The 25,590-nt window shown below is 42.0% G+C and overlaps 2 protein-coding genes and 1 non-coding gene across 4 annotated transcripts; 2 read left to right on the top strand and 1 right to left on the bottom strand.

The window, feature by feature from the left end:
* The first annotated feature begins 1,246 nt into the window (after nt 1–1,246).
* MAK16 (MAK16 homolog) lies at nt 1,247–12,418 on the top strand. The gene is made up of 10 exons (XM_010988002.3): nt 1,247–1,326; nt 3,641–3,690; nt 3,783–3,892; nt 3,996–4,060; nt 4,251–4,402; nt 5,170–5,224; nt 7,900–7,974; nt 8,737–8,850; nt 9,596–9,661; nt 9,814–12,418. Exons 1-10 carry the CDS (start codon nt 1,312–1,314, stop codon nt 10,006–10,008), a joined length of 897 nt encoding a protein of 298 aa, XP_010986304.1. The 5' UTR covers nt 1,247–1,311; the 3' UTR covers nt 10,009–12,418.
* TTI2 (TELO2 interacting protein 2) lies at nt 6,926–18,275 on the bottom strand. 2 transcript variants are annotated; one of them, XM_031440135.2, is made up of 9 exons: nt 18,260–18,275; nt 17,250–17,962; nt 15,957–16,143; nt 15,288–15,380; nt 13,660–13,847; nt 13,438–13,581; nt 11,557–11,719; nt 10,462–10,644; nt 6,926–8,818 (listed from the first exon to the last, which is right to left on the bottom strand). In XM_031440135.2, exons 2-8 carry the CDS (start codon nt 17,894–17,896, stop codon nt 10,540–10,542), a joined length of 1,527 nt encoding a protein of 508 aa, XP_031295995.2. In that variant the 5' UTR covers nt 17,897–17,962; nt 18,260–18,275; the 3' UTR covers nt 6,926–8,818; nt 10,462–10,539. The 2 variants fall into 2 exon arrangements, with proteins under 2 accessions (XP_031295995.2, XP_064333538.1); XM_064477468.1 differs by lacking the exon at nt 18,260–18,275 and having other exon boundaries at nt 6,926–7,112; nt 8,718–8,818; nt 17,250–18,253.
* Nucleotides 18,276–18,661: 386 nt separating this feature from the next.
* On the top strand, nt 18,662–18,765 carry LOC116149270 (small nucleolar RNA U13). Its single transcript, XR_004132886.1, has one exon. It is a non-coding gene; the product is annotated as a small nucleolar RNA U13 (small nucleolar RNA).
* The last annotated feature ends 6,825 nt before the right edge of the window (nt 18,766–25,590 follow it).

Here is a 25,590-nt window from a genome sequence, read left to right as displayed (position 1 = left end):
TTCTTTTGTATTAAAAGGGGAGAGGGTGGGTTGCTTGTTGCGAATTTCTTGGCTCTGAAATCCTTTGCTTGCAGCTGTCCACGTAGGTCAGGTCACAAGTTCCTATTCCTCTAACAAGTTATTCTTGTTATTCTCTGTTCTGCAACTTTTTATCTCTATATGAATGGAAAAGTGTTATACCTTTAAAGATCAGAGGCTTGCAAATGGGTTATCCTGTGTACTGCAGGATATAGGCAACTTTCTCTTAGTTATTAACTTACAGCAAAAGCAATAGAATACAAAGTTTAAAGTAAAAGCAACAGAGTATGGAGTCAGATTTCGTCTTCCCTACAACAATACCTCTAGTCCTTGCGCACTTCCATTTTTCTAATGGGGAACAGTTTGCTAAAGGTTAAGTGACTTGCCCAAAGATATTTAGTATATTGCAATTGGTTTTTATAACCTAGGTTTTGCTCCACAAGCCAGTGCTAAATCAATGCTTTCTGACACGGTGGTTCTAATTCATAATTTTCATCTGCATGGAATAAAATTATACTACTTACAATATATTAAATTATTTTATAATGTGATATGCAAATTTTAAGGGCCGATCCTTATTCTGAGATTTTGCGTTACTCTCTTGGTATTACAGAGGCTTTTCTTTTGAAAGACAGTATGCTCTTAAAGATTTTCTTTTTCCTGTCAAAATAAAAAGCAGGAGGAGATCTGTTGTTTTTGAAATATTATCTGATCCACGAATTTCAAAAGTCAGGACCCAATACAGCACAAAGCAGGTGTCTGCGGGGTAAGTTGGGGGAGGAATAAGCGGGGAAGCGAGGGCCCTAGGTTTAAAAAGACCGACTTTGAGGTCCACAGACCGGAGGAAGGAGTAAGAACGGTGCAGCCCTGACTGCCCGGCGCCCCTCCCGAGCCCTCTGCCCCGCGGAGAGGCGGCCCGGCGGGCGGGGCAGGCGGCCAAAACTCTGGGACCGTTATAAACCGCGCGCTGGACGCGGCGCCCTCGGCCCCCGCGCTTCGGGATTCGGCCGACTCCCGCGCGTGGTCTCACGAACCCTTGGCCAGTTTTACAGGACTGAGGTGAGCCGGTGACAAGACCAAGGCGGAGATGAGCGCGTGGTGACAGTCGAGTCGTGACCGTCGAGCCGTGACCTGGAACGCGGCGCTGAAGTTAGACCGCCAGGGTGCGCTAGGCAAGCCCCAGAAATCCAAACTCTCGCGACGGACGAGACTGCTTTCCGGAAGTGATTCTCCGGAAGCAGCATGGCTGTTCCCTTGACCTGGCTAGGCTCTGCCCGCTGAACCGCTGACACCATGCAGTCAGATGATGTGAGTCTCCTCCTTTTGCTCTGCCACCGGGGTTTACGCAGGGTGTATCGCCCGCTTTAGGAGACCTACTCAGCTGGCCCATTAGCCTAGTGTCGCTCCGGAAGCGAGGCTTCCAGAATCCTGATTTCCGAGCGCGGGGCTCTCACGTGTCTACCCGGGACTAACAGCGCGCTGCCGCCGCGGGGTGAAGGGGCCAGAACACCGCCACCTCAGCCCACAGGGTCGGCGTATCCAGTCCTTGTGCCTAGTCAGGAAGGGATTTGTGTATGGTCCCCCGAGACTAGGGAGGCGGCGGGGGCGGGAGGTGGGTGGCGGCGTGGAGGACCGTACTGCGAAGTTTAGGCACCAGATTTAAGGATCCTTTCATCCACGTGCACGTTTTCAACCTGCTTTTTCTGTGTTAGGTGTTTCTTTATATTTGCTCCACTCTCTGCCCACGTCATAATTTTGGAAGCTTCCTAGATGTATTCATTTAGTTATTTGTATGAGAGATACTCAAGTGCTTACAGTGTGCCAGGTGTTGATGTAATTACTGGTTGTTATTAAAGTAGGCAAAAGACCTCTGCTTTCATGGAGCACTCTGGCGGGGGAGACAGTAAACACTTGAAAAGATTACATACTATTGAACTGTGTAATATTACTATGAAAGAAACATCAAGCGGTGATGAAGTAGAGAGTAATTAGGAGAGACCATTTCACACAGGGCTGATCAGGGAAGGTTTCTCTGAATAGAAAACATATGAGTGGAGATCCAACAAGATGAGAATGAACCCGCCACTGAGGGGCTGAGGGGAAAGCAATCAATCCAGGCAGTAGGAGCAGTTAAGTACAAAGATCTGGAGGTAGGAGAGAAGGAATGTATTAAAGGAACACCAATGGTTATAGAAATCAAGGGAAGGAAGAGGTAGTGATGTTGGATATCCTTGCAGGACAAGATCATGTGGATTCTTGGAGGAAGTGCTTTTAGGACTTTCAATGAGAAATGACTTGATTTACGTTTGTGATAATTTATCTAGTTGTGTGAAAGGATTTTGAAGGAGAGGGAAAAAAACAAGGAGACTAGAGCATGATGAAAATAGCTTCAACTAAGGCAGTAATGGTGATGAAAAGAAGTGGATGAATTAAGAGATCTGTTTTATCATTGTAACCAGCAAGACTTGGTTATGGATTAAATGAAGAAAAGGGAAATCACGGGATTTGGGGATGTAAACAAACAGTTCAATGTGTTCTTTTTTTTTTTTTTTTTTAATGGAGTTGGGGAAGGCTAGTGAAAGAACACCGCATTCTTCTGAGAGGTGTGGAAATGAGAGTTCCTTTTGGACCTGTTAATGTGTTTGATGCCTTTTAGACTTTCAAGAGAAGATGTCAAGTAGGCAGCTGGATGTGCATACAAATCCGGTGCTCAGGAGACAAGTCAGACCAGGAGATGACAGTTTGGGAGTAATCAGCTTAAAGACAATATTTAAAGCCACAATCAGAATTAGCTCCTGCCTTTCCAGTTTCCTCTTGCCTATTTTTCCTACCATCCTGTGCCAGACACACATCCTGTAAAATTCCAAAAATATTCCATTCTTTAATACTGCTTTAAATTTTTCCCTTTAACTACTTTAAAGCCTTTCTCAGTTCTTCACGACAGCTCACTCAAAGGCTCGCAGATACTTATTACACCTATTGTGACATTTAGACTACTGCTTTGTGATGTTTGTTTACACATCTTTCTCTGTAACTAGATAGGTAAAACTCTTTAAGGACTGTACCTTCCTTCATTTAGCATGTGCTGAGTGCCTCCAGTGTCTCAGGACTTCGAAATGTCAGTGCCTTACATAAATTAAGTGTACAATAAATGTTGAATGAATGAATATAGAGCACATGAGTTAGTGGAGGATAGCAATTGATGATTTTCCTTGTCCTCAATGAGATAAAATTGTGGTATGTATGTCTAAAAATCCAGTACTGGGCAGCCTTTTACAGTGGATAATGAACATACTAAGTAAAAAGGAAGTCACTATATCTATAAAATATAATCTATTTGTTCCAAATATACACGTAGGCATACTAGTTGATACAATATACAAATATTACAAAATACTAATGAAATTTGATCTCTGGGCAATGAGGTTATGGTTATTGCTAGTTTGTGTTTATTTTTCCTACAAGAATCTAAATCAGACTATTCCACAAAGCATTTCTTCCTCCTTTCATCCCTCAAAGACTCCACAGTGAAGCAGGGCACTGCACTGGGGCAGTTTCCTTGGATTAATATGGCATCTGTTGGGTCTGAGCAATTGAAATGGGTTTCTGCTTTATCTTGCAGGTTATCTGGGATACACTAGGAAACAGACAATTTTGTTCATTCAAAATACGGTGAGTCTAGATTTGCACCTTGGACAAAGATCCTTTTAGTTGTTGCTTGGTAACACATCTTAACAATTCTCGCTCTTTTTCTCCCATTCTAGAACCAAAACCCAGAGTTTCTGCAGAAATGAATACAGCCTGACTGGACTGTGTAATCGGTCGTCCTGTCCCCTGGCAAACAGTCAGTATGCCACTATCAAAGAAGAGAAAGGTAACTCCTCAGTTTTGACTTCCATGAGAAGTACTCACAGCCTTTAAAAGGATGCCCTTTAGTCTTTGTAAATAGTATTAAATGTGTTCACTTTATCCCACAGGACAGTGCTACTTGTACATGAAGGTTATAGAACGAGCAGCTTTTCCTAGGCGCCTCTGGGAACGGGTAAGACTTAGGACATAAAGTCACGATGACCGCTGATCAACAGCAAAAATGTCACATACTTTTCTCACTTCCTGGACTGTATCTACCTTAAGGCTTGAAGCCATCCTCATCAGGCCTATGGGTGTCATTAACAGTGAAGACCTGATCATTCATCTTTGCCCTTTCCAAGCCTCTTTTCTCTTTTTGGCAGGTCCGGCTTCATAAAAACTATGAGAAAGCGCTGGAGCAAATAGACGAAAATCTAATTTACTGGCCTCGTTTCATTCGGCACAAATGTAAGCAGAGATTCACCAAGATCACCCAGTACTTAATTCGAATTCGAAAACTTACACTAAAGCGACAGTAAGTATTGATCATTCATTTGTTTTTAAATCGATCTTTCCATGCACCATATTATGAAGCTGAGAGATTGTGAAACCTCTAGCAAGGCTTTCTATTGAATTCGACTTTGGGTAATTGTTTATGATGTGCTAAGAAGCAGGTCTACCTCAGGTTAAAGTTGTGCCCTTAGATTCTGCAGGATTTTAGAAGTAGTATAGTACAACTTGATTATCCCCTTCTGTCTGAAAATCAGCTTCAGAAAATTGGCTTTATAACCCAGAGGGAATCCTAAAATTGGGGAACTGAAAATGATCGAAAAAATGTGAACAAACTGTAGTGTAAGATCTTTACTCTGGGTTCATTGAAAACTAATTTTAAGAAGTGATAGGAAATCCACAGAATTAATTGAATGCCTTCTTTAAGGAGCGATAGACTCTAATGCTGTTTCATTGTGACCTGCTGAGAAAACTAAAGATACCAGTCTTCTATAGAAAATTCCTTTTTCTTAGTTCACGGAAGCATTAATCATTAGCATTATGATCTCCCTCAGAAGTCTCAGAATGCCTAAAGAAACAGGAACAGCCACATATATGTAAAGTGTCTATCAAACAAATGTAAAAATGCCTGCCTTTCTATGGCATTAACTGTCTAGGTAATTTTAAGTTCTGTAATCCTGCTGTATTGAGCTCAGCCCTACAAAATCTATTCCAATCCTTTTTTCTTTTGTTTTAAAGGAACGTGTAGAACATGTACTTGGGTTTTCTGATCATGTTTTTTATTTCCCATAGGAGGAAGCTTGTTCCTTTGAGTAAGAAGGTGGAGCGGAGGGAAAAAAGGAGAGAGGTAACTTTCTGTTCTGATCGTTGCAGCTTCTGTGTTTTCACTGAGGGTAGGGCTGTATACACAGGGCCCCTGAGGACAAGTCAGTCACCACTGGCTATGGACTGTTTAGCCCTAGATGACAACTGCGTCACTGATGGATAACAGTATTAGTTGCATAAGATATCTGATATTCCGTATCTGAAGATTACGACTTTCAGAGCAGGTTAAAATCTGGGTGGCTTTGGAGATATTTGTAATGGAGAACAGAAAAAAATACCTTAAATAGAGATCTATAGCTCCTTGTCTGAAATTCTTGAGGTCAGATATTTCAGAATATTACCCTCCGCAGGTTTTGAGCATTCTAATCAAACACACTAGTAGTTGTGCAGTGAAACAGAAGAATGTTTCACTAGATGAATTCATACTAGGTGGAATTTTTTTTTAATGTTTTTTCAGGTCATAGTAGGCCTCTAAATTGAGTTTTTGGGATTTTGAAGTTGCTGGTAAGGCATTAATTGGAATCATTTGCCTCTTTGAAGTAAACTAGTCAGTTTTGTTACTAAAGTCGTGAATAGAGGTGGTAATACTATGCCATTCCTGGAAAATCTAGTCAGGAAGCTCCAGCCTTTGTCACAGACATCAGTCTGCCTGGCCACCTCATCTGGACCTGAATATTCCTATTCTCCGAAGGCCCAGGAATCAGCTTCTCCTGACAAGTTCACATTTTCAGTCATTCTGAGTATTTGCTTTGCTTACCTCCCTTCCACAATAGACACTGAGCTCATCGTTTGTCATGTCCTGTCAAGAAACAGCTTTAATAATCTTGATACTTTTGTTTCCATTAATCACATAGAGTGTGGTATCTCAATTTGTTCTATCACTGGTCTCTAAACTTTTTTGATCACTCACCCCCATCAGTAAAATTTTTAAACATATGTTCCCCAATATGTTATTTACAAATGTTATTATACACGTGTACTGGCACTAATAGGTGTATTACACATAATAGTTTGTGGTGTAGCGAAATAAGGGTCTGGTACTTAGCAAGTGTAAATGTGTCTTTAACGGGCTGTCATAGAGAGCTCAGAGACACAGAGAAAGGAGTGTTGTAGAGTGTTTGCATTAAGTAGTTGCTATTTGTTTTTCATTGTCTACCACCAATTATGGAGAGATTTTTGTTTAAATCTGGCTGATGAGTTTTCAACTTCCCTGGCTGTCAAAACAGGCATTCTTGCAAAGCTTTCAGAAGAAATTAAAATCTTCTATTTTTACCAAATAAATTTGAAGCCCTCTGGAAAAATGTAGATTTGGAAGATTTTTAAATGGGATGGAAAATTCTGTTTCCAAATTTTTAAAATGTGTGATTGTGGTTTTTATAGGAAACCCATGTTTTCAGCAATGTCATATATAGCTGTAATCACTTTTTGAAATGTTCTAGCCCCAGAACAAGTTGTTTTTTTTTCCTTCTGGAAAAACAGTTCTCTCAACCTCACTGTTAAAATACTGCCTTTCCTTTGGAAAAAAACAGAGTAAGTATCTTTATTTTTTTAAACTCCTGCTACATTACACATTATGGACAGCCATTTGTCATTTGAGAAAAGGTTGACAAATCTGGAACATTTTTCTTTCTGTGAAAAAAGCATGTTTTTTTAAGTTCTACAATTCTTTTTGGAGTACTAAACCATTAAATGACCAGTTTACGTCTTTATAACTACTCCCTACCTTATTGCAAACTGTTCAGTATCATCTGTAAGTCCACTTCACCCAGCAAACGGCTCTGTGCTGCAATAGTCCGAATAAAGGAGTAAGGTCGCCACCTTCAAACCCCTTGTGCAGTGCTTTTCCCCGGCATATCTTGCTCACAGTATGTGACACACAGCTATCTGCATCGTGGACTGAGTCGAGGCACCTGCATATGTTAGTACACATAAAAAGTATTTGTAACAGTTAATATTTTAAAGAAAAAGAATACATGTTTTGAATATTTGCTTCCTACATCTCAATGGATCACCCCTTTGGTGTAAGCACCTGCTTTAGGGGAAAACGTAGAATATCACAGTAACCTTTTAACTGATCTGTGTGCCCCGGTCTCGCTGTGTTGTATCTGACGCTGTCACTGTTCATTCTAACGTAACTTCAGTGTTTGGCCCTTAAATCCTCTGACTTTCACTATCACATTAATGCGCAGTCTTTGGCAAGAAAGGCAGACTGAGGTTCTGTTTACGTTTCGCTTGTGTACAGGTCGATGCCGTGTATCATCTCCTTCGACAGATCATTGACGGAAGAGATATTTAATCTACTTTTCTTACATCACATAGAGTCTAACATGGTTTTGGAAAGTGTAAATGAGTGAAGGTCTCTGGTCCCCTTTTCACAGCTTTTATGGAGTCTGCTGCAGGACTGCTAATTTCCTGAGACACTTAAACATAGGCAGACCTACTTGCTTTGTGTATCTATCAAAGGCTTTGTCAGAATTTAACTTAGAAATCTGTTCATAAAACCATAGTAATTTTCTTAATTGAAAGGTTCCCAAGAAGGTTTGACAGGGGAAAAGTATATCTGGTTGGAGAGGCAGAAGTTCCTGCCATCGCAAGAGGGAAAGTGACATCTTTCACAGAAAGACTGGACGGTCCCTTCCACTTCTGCAGGCTGGGAAGCGAGTGCTAATGGAGTAACCGGGCTTCCTCCTCTTACAGGAAAAGGCACTGATAGCTGCTCAGCTGGACAACGCCATCGAAAAGGAGCTGCTGGAGAGACTGAAACAAGACACGGTGAGAAAGCCAGAACGCTGGGGCACATTTTATTTTTTAGGTGGCAATATGCTAGGAAATGTGGGAGTAGTGGGAAATGTGTTTTATTTAAGATGCTAGAAAGATCTTCACCTTGATTTTATTCCCAAATATAGTATCACACAGGCCCTGGCTTCTCCTTTTAGCTCCTTGAGGCAGGCACATAAAATGCTTTCACTACCCTTGATCTTCCAGTGCCAAGACCTTCCCCTCTTTGCTCTCCAGGTCCAGCCAACAAACTATTTGTGCATTCCCCATCATTCCCAACTTCTGCTCCCAGACACAATTCCAGATCTCTCTATAAAAGCCATACAGTTTTTGATCCTCCTGACTATTAATCCTAGTCTTTTAAGGTTCTTTAAAATGAATTTTTATTTGTTTTTGAAAAATTAGTATGATTTACAGAGACAACATGAATAAAATTTATTTTCCTTATTATTTCCCCCTTGTCAGCAAAATTACACTTGTTCCAATCCATGGGTTTTATAGACTACTAAATTTTAAGTGATCTGGTATCCATCCTTCATAGAAGTTACCTGTTTGGTATTAACCACTGATTATTTAAATGTCAAATATGGGCTTTTTAAAGACACTTCTGGCTCTAGGTTTGAAAATAATATAGTATTATTACTTATCAAACTAAATATTCTCAGTCACTGAGGAAAAAAATATGCTTGTTGGACAGTGGACTTTAAGCATAAGATCCGAGTGTCGTTAAGGCTGACCCGTGTTTACTTTCTTCAGTACGGAGACATCTACAACTTCCCCATCCATGCCTTTGACAAGGCCCTGGAACAGCAGGAGGCAGAGAGTGACTCTTCAGATGCTGAGGAAAAAGATGATGAAGATGATGATGAAGTAAGCTTTGTGTTTTTGCTTTGTCACGCAGTAATCTATAGGGTGAGATCTATTTTTTATGTAATTGAGAGGATATCATTTTTAGTTCCCTAACCAAAAATAATTATTTGCTGTTTTTTTCCTATCATGTTTTGCTGATTTCTTTAGTGACTGCTTTGTTTTCCAGGTCCAGCCAACAAACTATTCATTCCTGCATTGACAGTTTAATCTTATTAGCATCATAAAAACTTTCCTGTGAGGTGACAAATGAAGACTCCTTATCAGCTGGTGGAATATAACATTAAGGAACCTACTGAAATTTACAAAGGATTTAATCTTACTATTAATATAGAAGGACTTAAGTCATAGTATTTTTAGGAAAAGGGCAGATTTAAAAAATAGATTCCTAGTAAACTCACACAGATACACAGGTGTACTTTTTCTGTTGAACTATTTTTTGATATTTGAAATTAATAGTTTTAGTTGAATGTACATAGAATAGTTTGTTCCTATACAATGACTGTAACCAATTAAAATGAGGATGTTTTATCTCTAATGATTTAAATCATGCATGAGAATTGATATCCCTAAAATATATTAAGTTTAGAAGTATTAAACTTGGAAGTCAGTCAGTTTTGGTTGCCTAGTGAGTAGACTCTCATTCTGTTTATGTTATTGATCCACTTACTTATCGAAGAATAAAACTGGATGTCTTAGCTGAATTTTCACTACCTGTCTTGAACCTAACAGGTATCTTTTATTTTAGGATGTGGGGAAAAGAGAGTTTGTGGAAGATGATGAAGTGGATGAGAGTGACATAAGTGATTTTGAGGTGAGGTTCATGGGTCAAAAGTCATCCTTTGGCTTCAGTCAAAAAAGGGGAGGGGAGGGACGCACAGTTTGAGCTCTGAATTGAGAGGACAGTGGCGGCAGTTTGGGGAATGGATCTAGTGTCTTATCCCATTGTTTCCCTCCCTGTATTAGGATATGGATAAACTGGACGCCAGCAGTGATGAAGATCAGGGTGATAAATCCTCCAGTGAGGAAGAAGAAAAGGCCCCTGATGCCAAACACAAAGGCAAAACACCCCTGAAAGGACCTTTGCGGAGGAAACGAGCGTACGTCGAGATAGAATATGAGCAGGAGACGGAGCCCGGGGCCAAGGCCAAAACCACGTGATTTCCCACCAGACGTTTGGAAACAGGCCTGAATGTTTTGAACTCCTTCCTTTTTTTATCTTAAACACAAATATGTACCTGCAGTTTCCGCTCTTTATCTTGTTTTTAACACAATATTTGTGTTTTAATATGTATGCTACTTCTGTGGGGCAGGAAATCTGGGAGGGAGTGGAGAAAAGCCTGAGTGGTGGACAGAGTATTTTTTTGTAAGTTTGGCACATGTGTTGAAGCAACAGCATGAGCCCAAGAAACTTAACAGATGAGTGGCTGTAAATATTTCTAAGTTGTAAATGCTGCTCACCCCTGTCTCCTTGGTGTCCTCCCACCCGCACCCCCTGCCTTTGTTTAGAAATGTCCAGACTTCCATTTTTTCTTGTTCTCCTTCCCCTACTTCTATGGGAGTAAAAGGAAAGACGGAAAAAGATCTAAGTTACAATATTTAGTGTAAAAATACCTTTTTCCTTAAATAATTCCATTTAAAAGAGCTGGAAGAGAAAGAAAATCCCCTCCTCTTGAGGAAAATAATACAAGTCTAAGTTCCGTCGCAGGGAGCGCCTTCAGTAGCCCGCTGCACTTTCCACATACAGCTCACCACCTTACTGTCTTCACAGCTTCGGGGAATGTTAGCCAGGAGGCCCTGAAACATGAAATCAAACAGGCTTTGGGGTTTTTTTGGATTGTGGTTTTCTCCCCTTTACCTTGACTGCTTTTTCTTGGTACCATACTCCAAGAAGGAGAGATTGGATGACACGGAACACAGAACAGGTATAACTTTAGTAACTGTTGGCATGTTCAGAAATGTTCTGCTGGCTCACAAAGAAGCAACTCAGTACGAGCCAAGGTGAAGCAGATTGGCTCTTGGGCTTGAAAACCGCCTGAGATTACAGATCCAAGATGAAATAATTTGAATAAACTAGTAATAAACCATACTACCCCTACATATTTTTAGGATATGAATTTCTCTTCATGCTGCCTTACGGCTTTCAATTTAAGATTTCTAAATGGGGTAAGAAATGAGACAACAGTTTATTCAGTGGACACATAACTATTATACACTATGGCTTGGAAAAGTTAACTTCTGTGGAATATGAGACCAGAGGAAGAATCCCCATGTGGATAAAAAACAATATGGAAAATAAGAGTTGCCCCCCAAAACTGGAAACATTTCTGGTATCTGAATTACTCTACCTAAATTATTACTTCTTGGTGGCTTATAGCCCATTATTTAATTTTTTTTTTAAACTCAAACCACTAAACAGAACTTAAATTTTACAAACTTTTGATCACAATCCTTTTGCCCATTCACTGTCCTAGCTCCCAAGATATAACGCTGATTCTCTTGCCTTTTGGCCTAAACAGTTCTGAGTAGCCTTGAAGGAAGAATAAAGTATTGATTAAACTCTGTTGAAGGCTAGGAGGCTCAGAGGTAGAGAGCTGAACTTCCCATGTTCATTTACAGACTTAGGCACGTAAACAGTAAATCAAAATCACAGAAATTATCTAAGGATAACAAGGACTAACGGAAACTGGGCTGCAGACTGTCCCTTACCTTCACCTGTCCTCGGGAGCAGTGGTCCAGGAGAATCAGGCAGTCTGTGGCCTCTTCTAACAAGGCGTTCTTAACAGGCTCAGGTGTAAGGCTTGAATCCCTTGCTACGTCACATATCAGTTTCAAGAGAGCCTTCAGTAAGACCACAAGTCTGCAGGAAACTCTGGAATCAGGAAGAAAAATTATGTTTGTACTCTGAATCAGGATATTAAAACTGAAAGAGACTTCAAAGGCCAACTAGTATAAAGTCCTCATCTCATAAGTGAAGGAACTGAAGTCAGAGTTTAATGACTTAAAGACCACAGAGCTACAAGCAGCACTAGAGATCAGACTCCAGATTTCTTAATTTCAAGCCCCGTTTTCCCCTCCAGCACAAAAACACTGCACACACACACACACTCTGGCCTGCCCAAGAATCCCTGGTTTCCTCCAGAAGCATGCCTCTACTGTTAGGACACAGCCCCTCCTGAAAAGGGAGAAGTGGGACCTCCCCTCTTTCCAGGGACCCATACTTTTGGCCAGGGGATCAGGACATGGCCCTCAACCTCTAGCTTTGACACTGTCTTGGGCCCTCAGGTTAAAAATAGAGTGAGGGAAATAAGGTTGGCTTCCGGGACTCAAGTGTCAATTTGAACTTTTTGTCATTTTAATTCTAGATCGTAAGTTACCACCAGTTAAGCCCAGTCTAGTTACTTCTACTTGGCCTTTCTAAAAGTTTGTGTTGATGAAAAAGTTCTGGAAATGGATTGTGGTGGTGATTACACAAAATTGTAAATGCACTTAATGCCACTGAATTGTACACTTTAAAATGGTAAATTTCATGTATTTTTTTAACCACAATAAAAAGCCTAAAAAACCATAATGGAAATTGAAAAATAATTTACCTTGTGGTGTGAAAATATAATCACTCTATTTTTGGACAGAAATGTGACTAGCAAAAGTTTGCATCCATACCTTGACCTAAAAATACTAAGCGGTTTCCTGTAACCTGTGTGCCGCCCAGCCCTCCGCCTGTCCTCAGGCCAGTCTGCTGTTCCCCTGCACACGTAACACTCGTTCTCCAAGCTCCCTCCATCTGCCTGCTGAGCACTTCCGCTCGGACAGCATTAGTCTGGTTCAGTTTCACTCATCCATCTGCTCCAGTCATTTTCCAACTATCTGTGTGCTTAATACCAGGTGCTGAGTAAGTTTTGGAATTCTCAGTGTACTCAAGTGGTCGTCCATCCTGCTGAAGCTTGTAGTTCAGGAGAGGAGAAAGTAAGTAAATAAATGTGACCTGGTTACAAACGTGATGAAGGGAAAGACTGGGGGGCACATTATAAGGAGATGAGAGAATACGGTCCAGAAGAGGGACACACATGTGCCGAGGCACTGCTCTCTCACTGAATTAAGCCTTGTTATTTCACGCAAGAAAGCCTTTTGTGGACTCCACATGTTGGAGTCCCAGCTTACTGCTCATGACACCTACCTCAAGCCCGAGCTGGACTGAGCACTCATCTCCTAAGTCAGTGTTCTCCTGACCACAGATGTTCAGTCATGTGCTATGAAATGCTCTGTTCTCAATTAGGTTTAAGAAACATTAGGGGGAACAAAGTTAAGTATGTCTATTGTAGCAATTCTAAATGGCCTTTAAAATTCCAATATGCATTATAAATGCAGAGAGACGTACACTTGAGGGAAGTGGGTGTATTTTATCTTTTCAATACCACTTCCACAGTTCAAAATCCAACTGGTGTGTAAAAATGGGAGGTATTCAGATATATAGCACGTCCCTAAAACTCTGCACTACGTACTTAACACTACGTGCAGCTGGGCAAGCTCTGAAGAGAGCATCGGCTGAGTTTTGCCCGTCTTAGCACACCTGTCTGCTGGCTGTGATACCTGGGCCAAGTGTACTGCATGAGAAGTTTCAGGGTTTCCAGTATCTTCAATCTAGCCTCCTCCTCAGGTCCATCATAAACCTCCAGATAACCAACGATGACTCGCTCCAGCCTCTTCAAGTGCCGGACAGTTAGGATCCCCAACCTAAAAACAAAAGAGATGACGTGATGCCAAAGACGTGAAGGCGGGGAGGAGGCCACACCCAGCAGCCCAGGGATGCACCTCTTCACAAAAGCCGGCAGGTTTCTCGCGTAGGTCCTGCGCAGGAGGAGGCGGTGCTCGGGCTCCATGTGGGTCAGGACCAGCTGCAGGACCTCGTCACAGTGTGTGGTGGGTCGGGCCGCACCTCCCTTCCAGTGCAGGGCTTTCTCCAGGATGGGGAATAAATCCAGCAGACACGGGAGCACAGCCTGGAGGCAGCAATAGGAAGGAACTGTAGTTCACCGATTTGTATTCACAACACTCAATGATTTTTCTAGCAAATTCCATTAATCTACCACCCTTGGGGTCCATGTCATAGAATTCGAAAAGATTCTAGTAATAATACATTAAGTGTAACTTATTACTTTATATTTTCAAACTTTTTTTTTTTACATCCTTTATCGATTTGAGTCTCACGTTAATACCTTACCCTCAGGACTGTACTTCACTAATCTATAAGATGGGAAGAATGGCAGAGCTGGAACTTTAACCCCAAATTTAGGAGTCTACTGTCACTAAATTCCTAAGTTTACATGATATTTACAAGTATTTACAATAAAACCACTCCCAAATAGAATCTAAGATGATCCTATTTAGGGTTTTTTTCCCTTTTTTTTCTTAACTGAAGTCTAGTCAGTTTACAATGTTGTATCAATTTCTGGTACACAGCATAATGTTTCAGTCATCTGTACAAATACACATATTCCTTTTCATTGTATAAGATGGTCCTATTTGTATCCAATTTGGTATCTGAAGTTTCAGCGTCTAGGCAATCCCTTTTAGCTCTCCTGGGATCTTTGTTTTATCTTTTTCTTTCTTTCTTTTTTTTTTAAACTGCCATTTCAAGAGCCCTAACTTTTTGGCTTTTAGTACAGTCTGGATTCTCAAAACCAAAAATAATATTTAAAAAAGAAAAGTGGTAAGGGGAAGGAGAGTAGGTATAAATTAAGAAACAAGGTTATTTCTACTTCTAATTTTATATAACGTGTGTGTTTTGTCTTCAGAATGTTCTCCTCATCCCACAGGAAACTCTATTCATCCTTTATTAGCAAATATCACCTCCTTCCCGAATCCCCCTAAAACCACCTCAATACCCTCAAACCTGGTTAGATTATCACTGCACTCCATTTACATGTAAAGTACATTTATTTACATAAATGTCTCTCCAGAGAGTTTCTTAAAGCCAGAAACCCTGTCTGACTCACTCTTGGAACCTACAGTGGTTTACTGGCACAGAGTGGGTACTCAGTGTCTACTGGATGAAGGAATAAATGACACTAAAATACCCAGAATACAAGGAGTTCCAGGTGTGTGTTGATATAAAACAGCCCAGATGAAGGACACTTACATTAATAAACAGAGAACTTTTTCAGACATTAAGCTGCCCCCAAATGATCTCTAATTGACCCAGATGAAGACAAAACACTGGCTTTCCTGTGGCGACTCAGGCCTGCGGATGCCTGCTTGGTACTGAGATGTTTTCCCTGGTCATCTGCTACCCCATATTTTCACCTTGTCAGTGGCTCTCAGTTATCACCCACACTTTCCAGGACAGAAAAATGTCTATCAACTATTCTTATTCACATAATGCCACCTTCTACTCAAACTTGAGAGCTCAGACTCACAGTTATGTCAAACCTTACACTGACCTGAATGAGGTGGTGCTCCGGTGTGTACAGGTGGTTGAAAAGGGCATGGTATACCACCTGGGCCCGGTTGTACTGGAGCAGATCAGCAGCTGGCTGCAATCAGACAAATGACCCAGTTACAAGTTTCCCAAGCTTGGCAAAATGTTGGTAAGTTTTGAGACTGAACACAGTACATGGGATTCCTCATACCACTCTCCCTCCTGTGTATATTTTAAAAGCTCCATAACGCACAGTTTAAAAAAAGTTTCCCTGAGTAACAGCTCGCACGTTGGGGTATAATCTTTCAGTTTCAAAATTTTTTGCTGCTTGAAAGTCAATCATTAGGGGTATAGCTCAGTGGTAGCTCACATGCTTAGCATGCACCACTGGGTTCAATCCCCAATACTTGCGTTAAAAAAAAAAAAGCCAACTGTTAATTACTCAAGAGTCTGGTTATTCAGTTTGACAATGGTCCATGTTTCTTCTGTATATTACCTATGAGATACAACCAAATAGGCTGGCAGAGAAAAATATAAATTAGTGAATTTTGTCACATAACAGCAGTAATAGAAAGCCAGTTAATAAGAGATATAAACAGAGGCAACAATAAAAGTGACATCGCGAAGGAGGACCAGCTATGATGACCCAACCCGCGCATCCATCAGATGCCAGAGAGCAGAGAGGACTTACCACGTTAAGCACAATGTGATGGAGGCAGCGTACCCCCAGGATTCTGTTCTCAGTTTGATAGTCGTCTGAGATAAGCAGTGATGGGGGAAGTATCCTTTCCAGATGTTGGCTCAGCCAGGGTCGGGTGACCTTTTGCAGAGTCCATGAGAAAACATGTTTGGTGGCAGGGTTATTCTTCCAGGATTCCCTAGGTGGGCATGTGAAACCACAGTAAATGACACGGTGTCTGCTTCGAACTTCAAGTGTTTTCTTGTACTTGGAAAAAATACATCCCACATAAGATAATGCTGGATGTTATAATATACATTTTAAGATTAAGACCAAAATAACTTACAGAGCTTACATTAAATACAATTAACAATCACCTGGGGCTCCGGGTCTAAAGCATAGTCAATGAGAAGCAGCCATATATACAGCCATGGCTATAAAGCATCTGTGGTGATGGTTACAGTGACAATGTGTTGAGGAGGGAGAGAGGAGTAAAGGAAACATCTTCAGTAACATTATTTCATATAAGGGAGCAAATGAATCAAGATTGGAACAGAACTAATAGCTTACAAAGTGAGTTTACACACAATACTCAACCAATCTTCAAATACTGTGTAATAAGTAACGATATCTTTAGACAACAAGTAATGAACCTGAGGGTTCAGAGCAGCTGTCTGACCTGGTCCCGTTCAGAAGCAACAAAAAGAAGCACCAGACTGCCTCCAAACTAAGCCTTTTAACTCCAAGTTCCTGGTAAAATGACGGTTATGGATTCATTTTTTCCTCATCATTTCAGTATCACAAACACTAACACACAAAATAGCAAGTGGAAACGCCCAGAAAATACTTCAGCTGACAGCGGTCTAAAGGGCTTTTATTTTTTTCCTCCCAAACGTTGCTTCCATGTCCCATAACTACCCCTATCTAATAACTAGCAATTAATTTCAAGATCCGTAAGTTTGAAGTCAAACCGTAAATTTAAATCCTTTCGGAATCCCCAATCCCACCTAATTTAAGAAAGGTGAAGTCTAAATAAATGGCACAGAACTTCCAATTTCCAGGGCAGCTGTCAGGAGGACCGGAAAGAGCACTTCAAAATGGAGTCTGAAGACCTCGGTTCTAATGTTGAATTCGCCACTATCTAGTTAAGTCATTTATAGCAAATTACAACCTTTCTAGGCTTTAAGAGATCTGCTGTCACAACACCTTTATCTTACTGATGAAGAAACAAGGCTCCTTTGAGCTAACATTCTAAAACATTAGGCTGAATCGCAAATCAACGGCCCTGACCGCAGGTGTACTCACTTATTCAAATCGGATTTGAGAAGCCCCATTATCGTCGAAAATCTCCCTTTCTCATCTTCCTTTTCTCCGTGGAGGAACCCTGCCACGGAACCGCACTCAGTAACTTGAAGCAGTAAGGCGAGCACCTGTTCAGCAACGTCCTGAGATCTCGAGCTGGTCCATGGTTGCTCCAAACTGTGTGTGACGACAAAAATATACATGGGTCCTGCCAAGTGACGAAGGCCTGTCTTCCACGCAGGGCAAACCAAGGAATTCTTGGCGGCCTCAACTTTCCTCAGTAGCTTAAGAAACAGCAACCCAACTGCAGCTGCTTTCTCAGCCACTTCAGAGTGACGATCACCTCTCCCCTCCGACTCGCTTGGTGGGGCTGCATACTTCCCCAGGGCTTCTGCCACCTGCCCCAGCAGCTGGGGCATTCCACGGAGCGAGGCGTCACTCCCCTCAAATAATGTATCACACTCTGTGGCTTCTAGTAGAGCACTGAGGTCCTGAAGAGCTGCATTTCTGGCCTTGCTCCGCCGGGACTCCTGGCCAGTAAGTTGGTGTAAGATCTGGGAGAAGGCCTGTCCGAGGGCGGAGGAAGACCACTCTCCAGGCAAGGAAGAGCCTTCTCGAGATAGGGATTCCCGAGAGCCGGTAAGCTCCATCCCTCAGACCGCTGCGGTGATGGGCTAGTATCCCCGGGGACGAGGATGGAGGCGGGCGGGGATCCTCTAAAGAGGGAAATAAAGATCACCTGGGAGCTGGAATTCCCTTAAAGAACAGAACTAAAACCAAATAAAGCGGCGAGACTTCTCGGAGGACCAGGAGGGAGTCCCTCCAGCAGAAGAATAAAATGTGTAAAAGAAAAAGATGCAGAAAAGCGTCTCTCTAGGGGTAACAGAATCTCAGATTCCCGACAGTAGAGGGAGAAATTACTCTTGCCTTTCTGAAGAATGAGAAAAACAAAAAGCCCTAACGAGTTTAAGAAATGAACCCTCAAGGCACGACAAGAACACCGCCGCCTGTACCTGGAGCTCTTCCGGCATCTGCAGCTCTTCCGACACGTCTGCGCCTATCAGGGTCCGAACTAGTTTACGTCGTTGCCGGAAAGCACAACCTAGCTTCCGCCATTACCGCGGCAACGCTCCGTCATTTCACGACCTGCTATCGTAAAGCAATAGCAATCCGGGTACCAAAAAGGGTGGAGCTATGGAGAGTATATTTGCATGGATAATAATCCCCTCGCTAGTTTGTTCCTGTTTTCACCTGTTAAGGTAGAAACAAAATAAATATCACGCAATATCGATGATAGTTATAAAATGTATAGGGTTTTGTGAGTCAAACCTGAAAAAATATGTACTATATCTGTCACCCTTTCTGTAAAGTTCGTGGGCCTTACCTGGGGGCTCACTACCGAGCAGGTACCGTTGATCCTTTTGTAGTTCATAAGTGTGATGATTGGGTGTTCACGCGACTGTGTGACGTGTGCCTCCCTCGAACCTTGTTACGACATCGGCACATTACCCGTCTGACGTGAACTCAGAGGATCCGTTTAATTCTACGATACTCTGAAGAGTTAGTTGTGTTTAGATCCTGGGTAATTTTTGGGATGTGGAGTTTATCTTCCCTTGTGTTTGTCATCAGGTTTCTGTGCAGAGTTCGACGTTTTATCCTGTAACTACTGTCTTCGCGTGTGTAGCCATAGACTTTAAGAGTCGTCGAACGGCGGGCTGGGGTATCCTGGGCACCGGGTTGTGCTTTAGGACGCCGGTTGCTCGCCGGCGGCCGCTCCGGGACCGAGCGGTAGCTGTGTCCGGGTGGCGGGAGGAGCCCGTTCCTCCCGCTGCGGGTTCCCTGGTGGACGATTGTGGACGGGGGCGGGTCACGGTGCCTGGCTATCCCCAGCAGCTTGCTGGTGACCTCGTAGAGCTTCTTCCGCGTCATAGGAGTCCGAGGAAACTTTTGGCGCCAAGGCGTGAGGGAGCGCGGAGGAGTGGGAGGCGGACACCCGAGGGGTCAGAGAGCCCGTTGCTCCCCAGAGAGCGACGCTCGGCGGGAGGCCCGCTGCTCACACGCGGCCCCGCAGGCCGACTTAGTTTCCACCGTGCATCCAGCAGGTCGCCTCCAGGCTTTCGGATTCCTCACGCCTCCGAGCCCCCAGGCGTCCAGAGAAAGACCTTGTGGAGTTTTCCGATCAGCGTGCGTGTGTGTGTGTGTGTGTGTGTGTGTAGGAAGCGAGGTGTCAAGAGTAGGTTCGATCCCCAGGCGGTGATTAAGGTGAGGGGAGACCCGAGGACTTTTCGTCCCACCTTGGCGAGGGCACCGCTTGCAGTGACTCTGCATGCGTATCCTATCTGCGCTTCCTTCCTTGCGCCAAACTTGTCACACTCGCTCTGTGATCTTGTGCAAAAGTTCCGTAACCTGTCTGTGCCTTACTTTTTTTCAACGGTAAAATGTGGGTAATAATCGTCCCTACTTCTTAGAACTGTTATAAGAAATAAAGAAGTTAAATATATGTAAGCTACTTAGAGCAAACTCTGGTCAGTGGTACGTACTATATAGGTGTTAAATTTTACTGTTAAACCGTGGCTTCTGCATCAACCTACGTTTCCTATTTTCAGGGGAATTTAATGGTTAGGACCCTTCCTCTCTACCTCTTTCACTTGGCCTTCCCTTCTCTGACCAATTGGTGGCACTCACGATTTTCTAAGCAATTTCAAACATTGAAACTCCTCCCAAGGGGATTCTCCCATATCAAGGCCCCTGTGGGAGCAGGCCGCCAATCCGCAGGCTGTTACTGTATCCCTCCTGTGTGGGACCCTGTCTTCCCTGATCCACGTGCCCCTTGTGCTGAGTGGATCCAAGATCTCACTCCCTTATGAGGAAAGTACTTGTATTGCAAGAGGTCACCCCCTCTACACTCTTGAGTTTCCTGAGGCCAGAGACCATGTCTTTATCTCCAGTGCCTGGCACAGTTTAGTCATGCAGTAAATGTTTGTTGGACCCACGTGCCCACCCACAGAGGACTGGCTGAATAAACCAGGGTCCATCCACACAATGCGGTTCTGTGCAGGCTGTACAAAGGAATGAAGACCTTCTCTGTGGAGATCGTGGAACCCTAGGATATACTGTTCAGTGAGAAAAAACGAGGCTGAGACCACGTATGTGTTGCCTCCCTTCTGAGAAAGATGGGTGCGTTTGCTTTCATTTTAAAGAGGCAACAGTGGAAGTATAAATTAGACTAATTAAGAATGGTTACATATAAGAAAAGAACAAGGTGAAAATAAATGGGTTTGGAGGCGAGACTTCTTTTCATGTCCTCTATCTTACTTAACAAAGTTTTGACTTTGGCATCATGTAACTATTTTATGTAATTATGTTTTAAAAGAAAATAACAAAGCATTTCCTAAAAGAAAAAAAAAGCCATGAATCAAAGTATATTTCAGGTTACTTTGGAAACCCAAGTTATGCATGAAAATAGAAGAAACTGATTCCAAAACTCATTATTTTGACTGTATATTCTTAATGTAACATATCCTAAGGACTAAACGGCAAAGAAATCAACCTGCACTGAGCAATAATATTTGTTAGTAGTAATACTGATAGTTAGATGTTGTTGCATATATTATGTTTATTTTACATATGTGTATGTAAAATAGCAAGTAAGAAATTATCTTAATGTTGTTAGAAACCTGGGTCTTCAGTGCAAGATAAAAGAGATACAAGTATCAAATCAATGAAGTTAGGTGCAAATTCTATAATCAAAAATTTGGATTGGCCATGGTAGTATGAAGTCATTATTAATTAACGTCTTAGCTGTGTCCACTGAAAAGGCCAAGAAACAATGACAATCCAATGGCTGTGAGCAGCCCTAGTGTCCAGATTCATAATCTCAATGCCATTGCCCACTAAAAGGAACCAGGACTCCTTTAGAAAATGACTGATTTTTAGAACTGGGGCAAGGATTGTGTGAGATGAGCTTGTGGCATTTTATTATGACAGAATGCAAGGTAGTTATCAAATATTACTGAACTTATGTCAAAAAAAATACCCAAGACCAATGATGAAGGGGCACCTTTTAGTCAAAGATGGAACAATTTGGGCTTAAAAAAGAATAATTACTAAAGAATTGAAACATATCAGATATATACAAGTCATAATTTTTTTTTCATAGATGGTGTGTACTTCCGACTGCATTGCATCAAGAGGCACATGGTATCTGGTTGTCTCACTTTTAGTTACGATGTTAAGATAAGTCAGTGGGTTCAGGGTTGATTAGTTTGATCCAGCCATTGTTTTAAGTTTCCCCTCCATGTTCCACTTCGTAATTCTAATAGCCATGGGTGACCTGCTGCCTAGTCCCAGTGTTTCATCAGACCTGTAAATAGTCACTTTCCAATTCTACTAGTTCCATGGCATTCATTGCCCTTACTAACTACTTGGGGACCCCAGAATATACAGCAGAATAAATGCTTGATTTTTTTCCTTTTACCGATTTTCAAAATAAAGAGTTGTTTCCTTAGGTGATCCAAGTGTAAATGATGCTACTAGAAATTCACACAAGTATTAACAATTGATATGATATGATATCCAGGATTCACTTCAAAATACTCGATAAAGAGGGGTGATGGGAAGAAGTGATCAAGAGATGGATTAAAAAAGATTATCAACATACTGACAATGTTGAATCTGGATAGTGGATCATGGGTGTTCTTTATGTCTATTTTAATGTAAGTCTGAAATTTTCCATAACAAAAAGTTGCTGTTCTTGCTCTTATTTTTAATCCATGCTGATTTAACTGAGCAAAAGACCTTAAGGTAGCTGGTAGGAGAGAAAACCAAGTGAGAGATTGGTTCTATAAAGATGCAAGGCTATGAATTCAATGCAGCTCCAGCCTTCAGCAGGTTTTCATCTACTGGGGGACAAGGTGATGGTACTTGTGGGCCAGAGCTGTCATAAAGGCAGTTGAGGACTAAGGGCACCTTTAAGGCGCATCAGACACTCGGCTCAGGGCCTCCTGTCTCTTGTTTCCTCCTCACAGACACCCGAGGAAGCTGGTGTCATTATCTCCATCCTGCAGATGAGGAAACTGAAGCTCTGGGAAGTTGGGTAACTTGCCCAAGATATCACAGTGGCTGGGTCGCTTTGACTTCCAAGCCTTTGCTCTTCCCGCCTCTGCCCTTTTTAGACCCTCCAGGTACACAATTCCGGAACATCACTCCCACTGTGTATCTCGAGACTGCCCCCTACCCCAACAGAGGACCAGGCAGTGACCTGTGGAGCCCACAGTCTTTAGGAAAAGAACTGATAATAACTGGTACCTGTCCCCTCATTCAGTGCACGCAATTTAAATTCATGGAGCAGGCGTTTTATCCACGTTTGCCTTCCTCTCTTTGACTCTTCCTCTTCCTCCAGCTTTTGGAAAGCAATCTGGCAACATCCCTTGAAAGAATAAGTAAGTTCAGTGGCCACTACTCTTGAGACCCTATCAGATATAACTAGCTCTACCTAGGATATGGGTTTAAGACCCCAAGGATAAACAAGTAATTTCTTGTGTGACTGTTCATTGGGCAAAAACCTGAAAACAAAGTGAAGGCTCATCAAGGGCACATCCCCACTGGGGAATCCTCCATCCATTTATTAAAAGAATGAAGTAGAGCTAAACCAGAGGACCAGGAGGGGTTTCTATAAGGTGTTGTTCAATGGTGAGTGTAAGATGCAAGAGATGCTATGAGCTCTCAGTTATGAGACAGTGCTTTAAGAAATGAATGCCTGTGTGCGTAGATACATGCATATGTGTAGGTCTAAGAATACTTGAGTATGGAAGATGTATGGGAGGGCACATCCCAAGTTCTCAGTGCAGATGACCTTGGGTGCTGATGTGGGAGAGAGAAGGAAGAGAGGAGGGCGGAGAAGCTTAGCAAAGCAAAACCAAAAACAACAGAGAGAAAAAAAATGACATCTTTTTTGTTGTTGTTCACAAGAATATATCTTTATTGGCATTGTTTGTGACCACACCTTTTTACAAAGCGTATAGGTGATTATACCTATGTACTTACGCAAAATCACATGTATGAATGTGGTTATGTATAAAGAGCTTAAATCTTTTAAAATATTTCTTTTAGGGAGAAATGGAAGAATGCAGTAAATTCCAGAGATTTTGTGGCTAAACATTTAGCAATACCTCTCGGTTTTTCAAAGATCTTATGGTCGATGATTTAGGGTGAAAACCTCTTCATAAGGAAAAACAGAAGTGAGATAAAATAAAAAAAGAACTGTTTGCTCCCTTTCATTCTCCTAAGAGTGAAAACTGATGTGATTACAGTTTGACTATGTTCCAGCTACGTCTTCCAGGGTTCATATGGTCTACACATGGTTGATAAGAGGATTTTGAAACACACTGTTAGGTAATTACTGCTTGCAGCAAAGGTCCTTTTCTGATTATAGGCCAAACAGAAAAATGACAGTACAACATTCATGGCCCTTGAGTACCTGTGGAGAATGAGATGACCCCTATATCCTTTTGCATATGAGGCTATAAAATTTTTTAATACTGATTATGATTATAACTGTTGAGCTAAAGAATATACTAATTATTTTGAAGGTTCACATGTTCGTAAAATTTGTAGAACAAGCACCAAATGGCTCTTAATGAACCGAAATCCTTTTGACACAGTATAGAGAGCTAGAAACAGAAGAATCTTGTCAACATGGAATATCCATCAATATAACAGAAGTCATAGCCATGTTGAAAATTTGACTAAGTGAGCCAGCTTTCACTGTGATATGCGCCCACTACCTCTCCAATATACCTTTCTCCCTCCTACAATTCTGGGTTCTCTTAGCTTCCTTTTTGTGTCTGTGCTATCAGCTTAATATTTCAACTCTTTTTTTTCTTATTAAGGTAGTGTATGCTCTAAGAACATCTTAACCAAGGGCTGCTCCTTCCGCAAGGGGCGTGCATCCTGCTCACTTGTTTTCCCTGGGGGACCTCATTCCTACGGCATCCGCTTCCCATGTTCCCTGCTCAGTCATTCCATTCGTTTCCAAAAGCCTGGCTCTAGCCCACGGTTAAAATGTTCTCCCTGAACCTTACCCCCTCCAGCACCCTGTTTCTCTGCTTAGCTAAGTGTCTTTAAGAGAAAAGCAACAACCCAGTACTTGTTGTCTCCAGCTCCCCACCTGTCATTCACTTAGAGTTCTTGTTATTATGGAAAATTGGCACCTGGTTGTATTTCCTTTATGTTTTTTAAACTTTATAATAGCTCCCTTGTCTTTTTTTAAAAAGACGCTCCACTAAAGAAACAAGGCTGTTTGTCCTGTAAAAGGACTGAGATGCTGGATTTGGTAGATGGCATCTTCCTGGTGTCATTTAATTTGTTCTTCGATCTCCCCCAGTTCCTGTGAGGAGCTAGTAAGATCCAGAGGCAGGATTATCCAGATCAGACTGGGGGAGCTGGGCTGTATCACAGGAGGCACAGTTTCCCACTGTCCTTAATAAGGAAGGACTACCTGATATAAACTTCCTTATCTGATAAGGAACTCACTATCTGATAAGTTCCTTATCAGTCTCTCCCCTGGTGGCTTTAGCAGCCATAGATGACTTTGCTTGAGTCCATTGCTTTGTTAGGGGTTACAAAATGGCGATTTTCTAATTTTATTACAGGCAGACTACATTTTGATGTGCTTCACTTTACTGCACTTTGAAGATAGTACTTTTTTCCTGCAAACTGAAGGTTTGTGGCAACCTTGGATCAATGGCACCATTTTTCTAACAGCATTTGCTCACTTTGTGTCTCTGCATCACATTTTGGTCATTCTCGAAGAATTAGAGGTGGGGCCCAAAGATGTGACTGCTTTAAAGCAATCTCATGAAAAAACTTCAACGGATGAGGGGTTGCTGCTTACAGATGAGTAAAGACAGTGGTTTCTTGAGATGGAATCTACTCCTGGTGAAGACACTGTGAAGGTTGTTGAAATGACAACGAAGAATTTAGAATATTCCATAAACTTAGTTGGTAAAGTAGCGGCAGAGTTTGAGAGGACAGACTCCAGTTTTGAAAAAGGTACTTGTGCGGGTAGAATGCTGTCCAACAGCAGTGCATGCTGCAGAGAGACGGTTCATGAAAGGAAGGCACTCTGCGCAGTCAACTTTATTGTTGTCTTGGTGTAAGAAATTGCCACAGCCACCCCGCCTTCTGCAGCCATCACCCTGGTCAGTCAGCAGCCATCAGCGTGGAGGTAAGACCCTTTACCAGCAGAGGGATCACGAGCCGCTGAAGGCTCAGATGATGGTTAGCATTTTTTAGCAATAACATTTTTTAAATTAAGGTATACACATTTTTTTTTCAGATAGAA

Source organism: Camelus dromedarius, chromosome 22, assembly GCF_036321535.1.
Source record: "Camelus dromedarius isolate mCamDro1 chromosome 22, mCamDro1.pat, whole genome shotgun sequence".
In the NCBI taxonomy this organism is placed as follows: Eukaryota; Metazoa; Chordata; class Mammalia; order Artiodactyla; family Camelidae; genus Camelus; species Camelus dromedarius.
This window is presented reverse-complemented; position numbering and strand designations above follow the sequence as displayed.

Coding starts and splice junctions, on each gene's coding strand:
- MAK16 (XM_010988002.3), top strand. Junction 3,893..3,995: donor CACTATCAAAGAAGAGAAAG/GTAACTCCTCAG, acceptor TTTATCCCACAG/GACAGTGCTACTTGTACATG. Junction 5,225..7,899: donor GGAGGGAAAAAAGGAGAGAG/GTAACTTTCTGT, acceptor CTCCTCTTACAG/GAAAAGGCACTGATAGCTGC.
- TTI2 (XM_031440135.2), bottom strand. CDS start 17,896: ATGGAGCTTACCGGCTCTCGGGAATCCCTATCTCGAGAAGGCTCTTCC. Junction 16,144..17,249: donor CTCAAATCCGATTTGAATAA/GTGAGTACACCT, acceptor ATGCCCACCTAG/GGAATCCTGGAAGAATAACC. Junction 13,582..13,659: donor CTGCCGGCTTTTGTGAAGAG/GTGCATCCCTGG, acceptor TTTTGTTTTTAG/GTTGGGGATCCTAACTGTCC.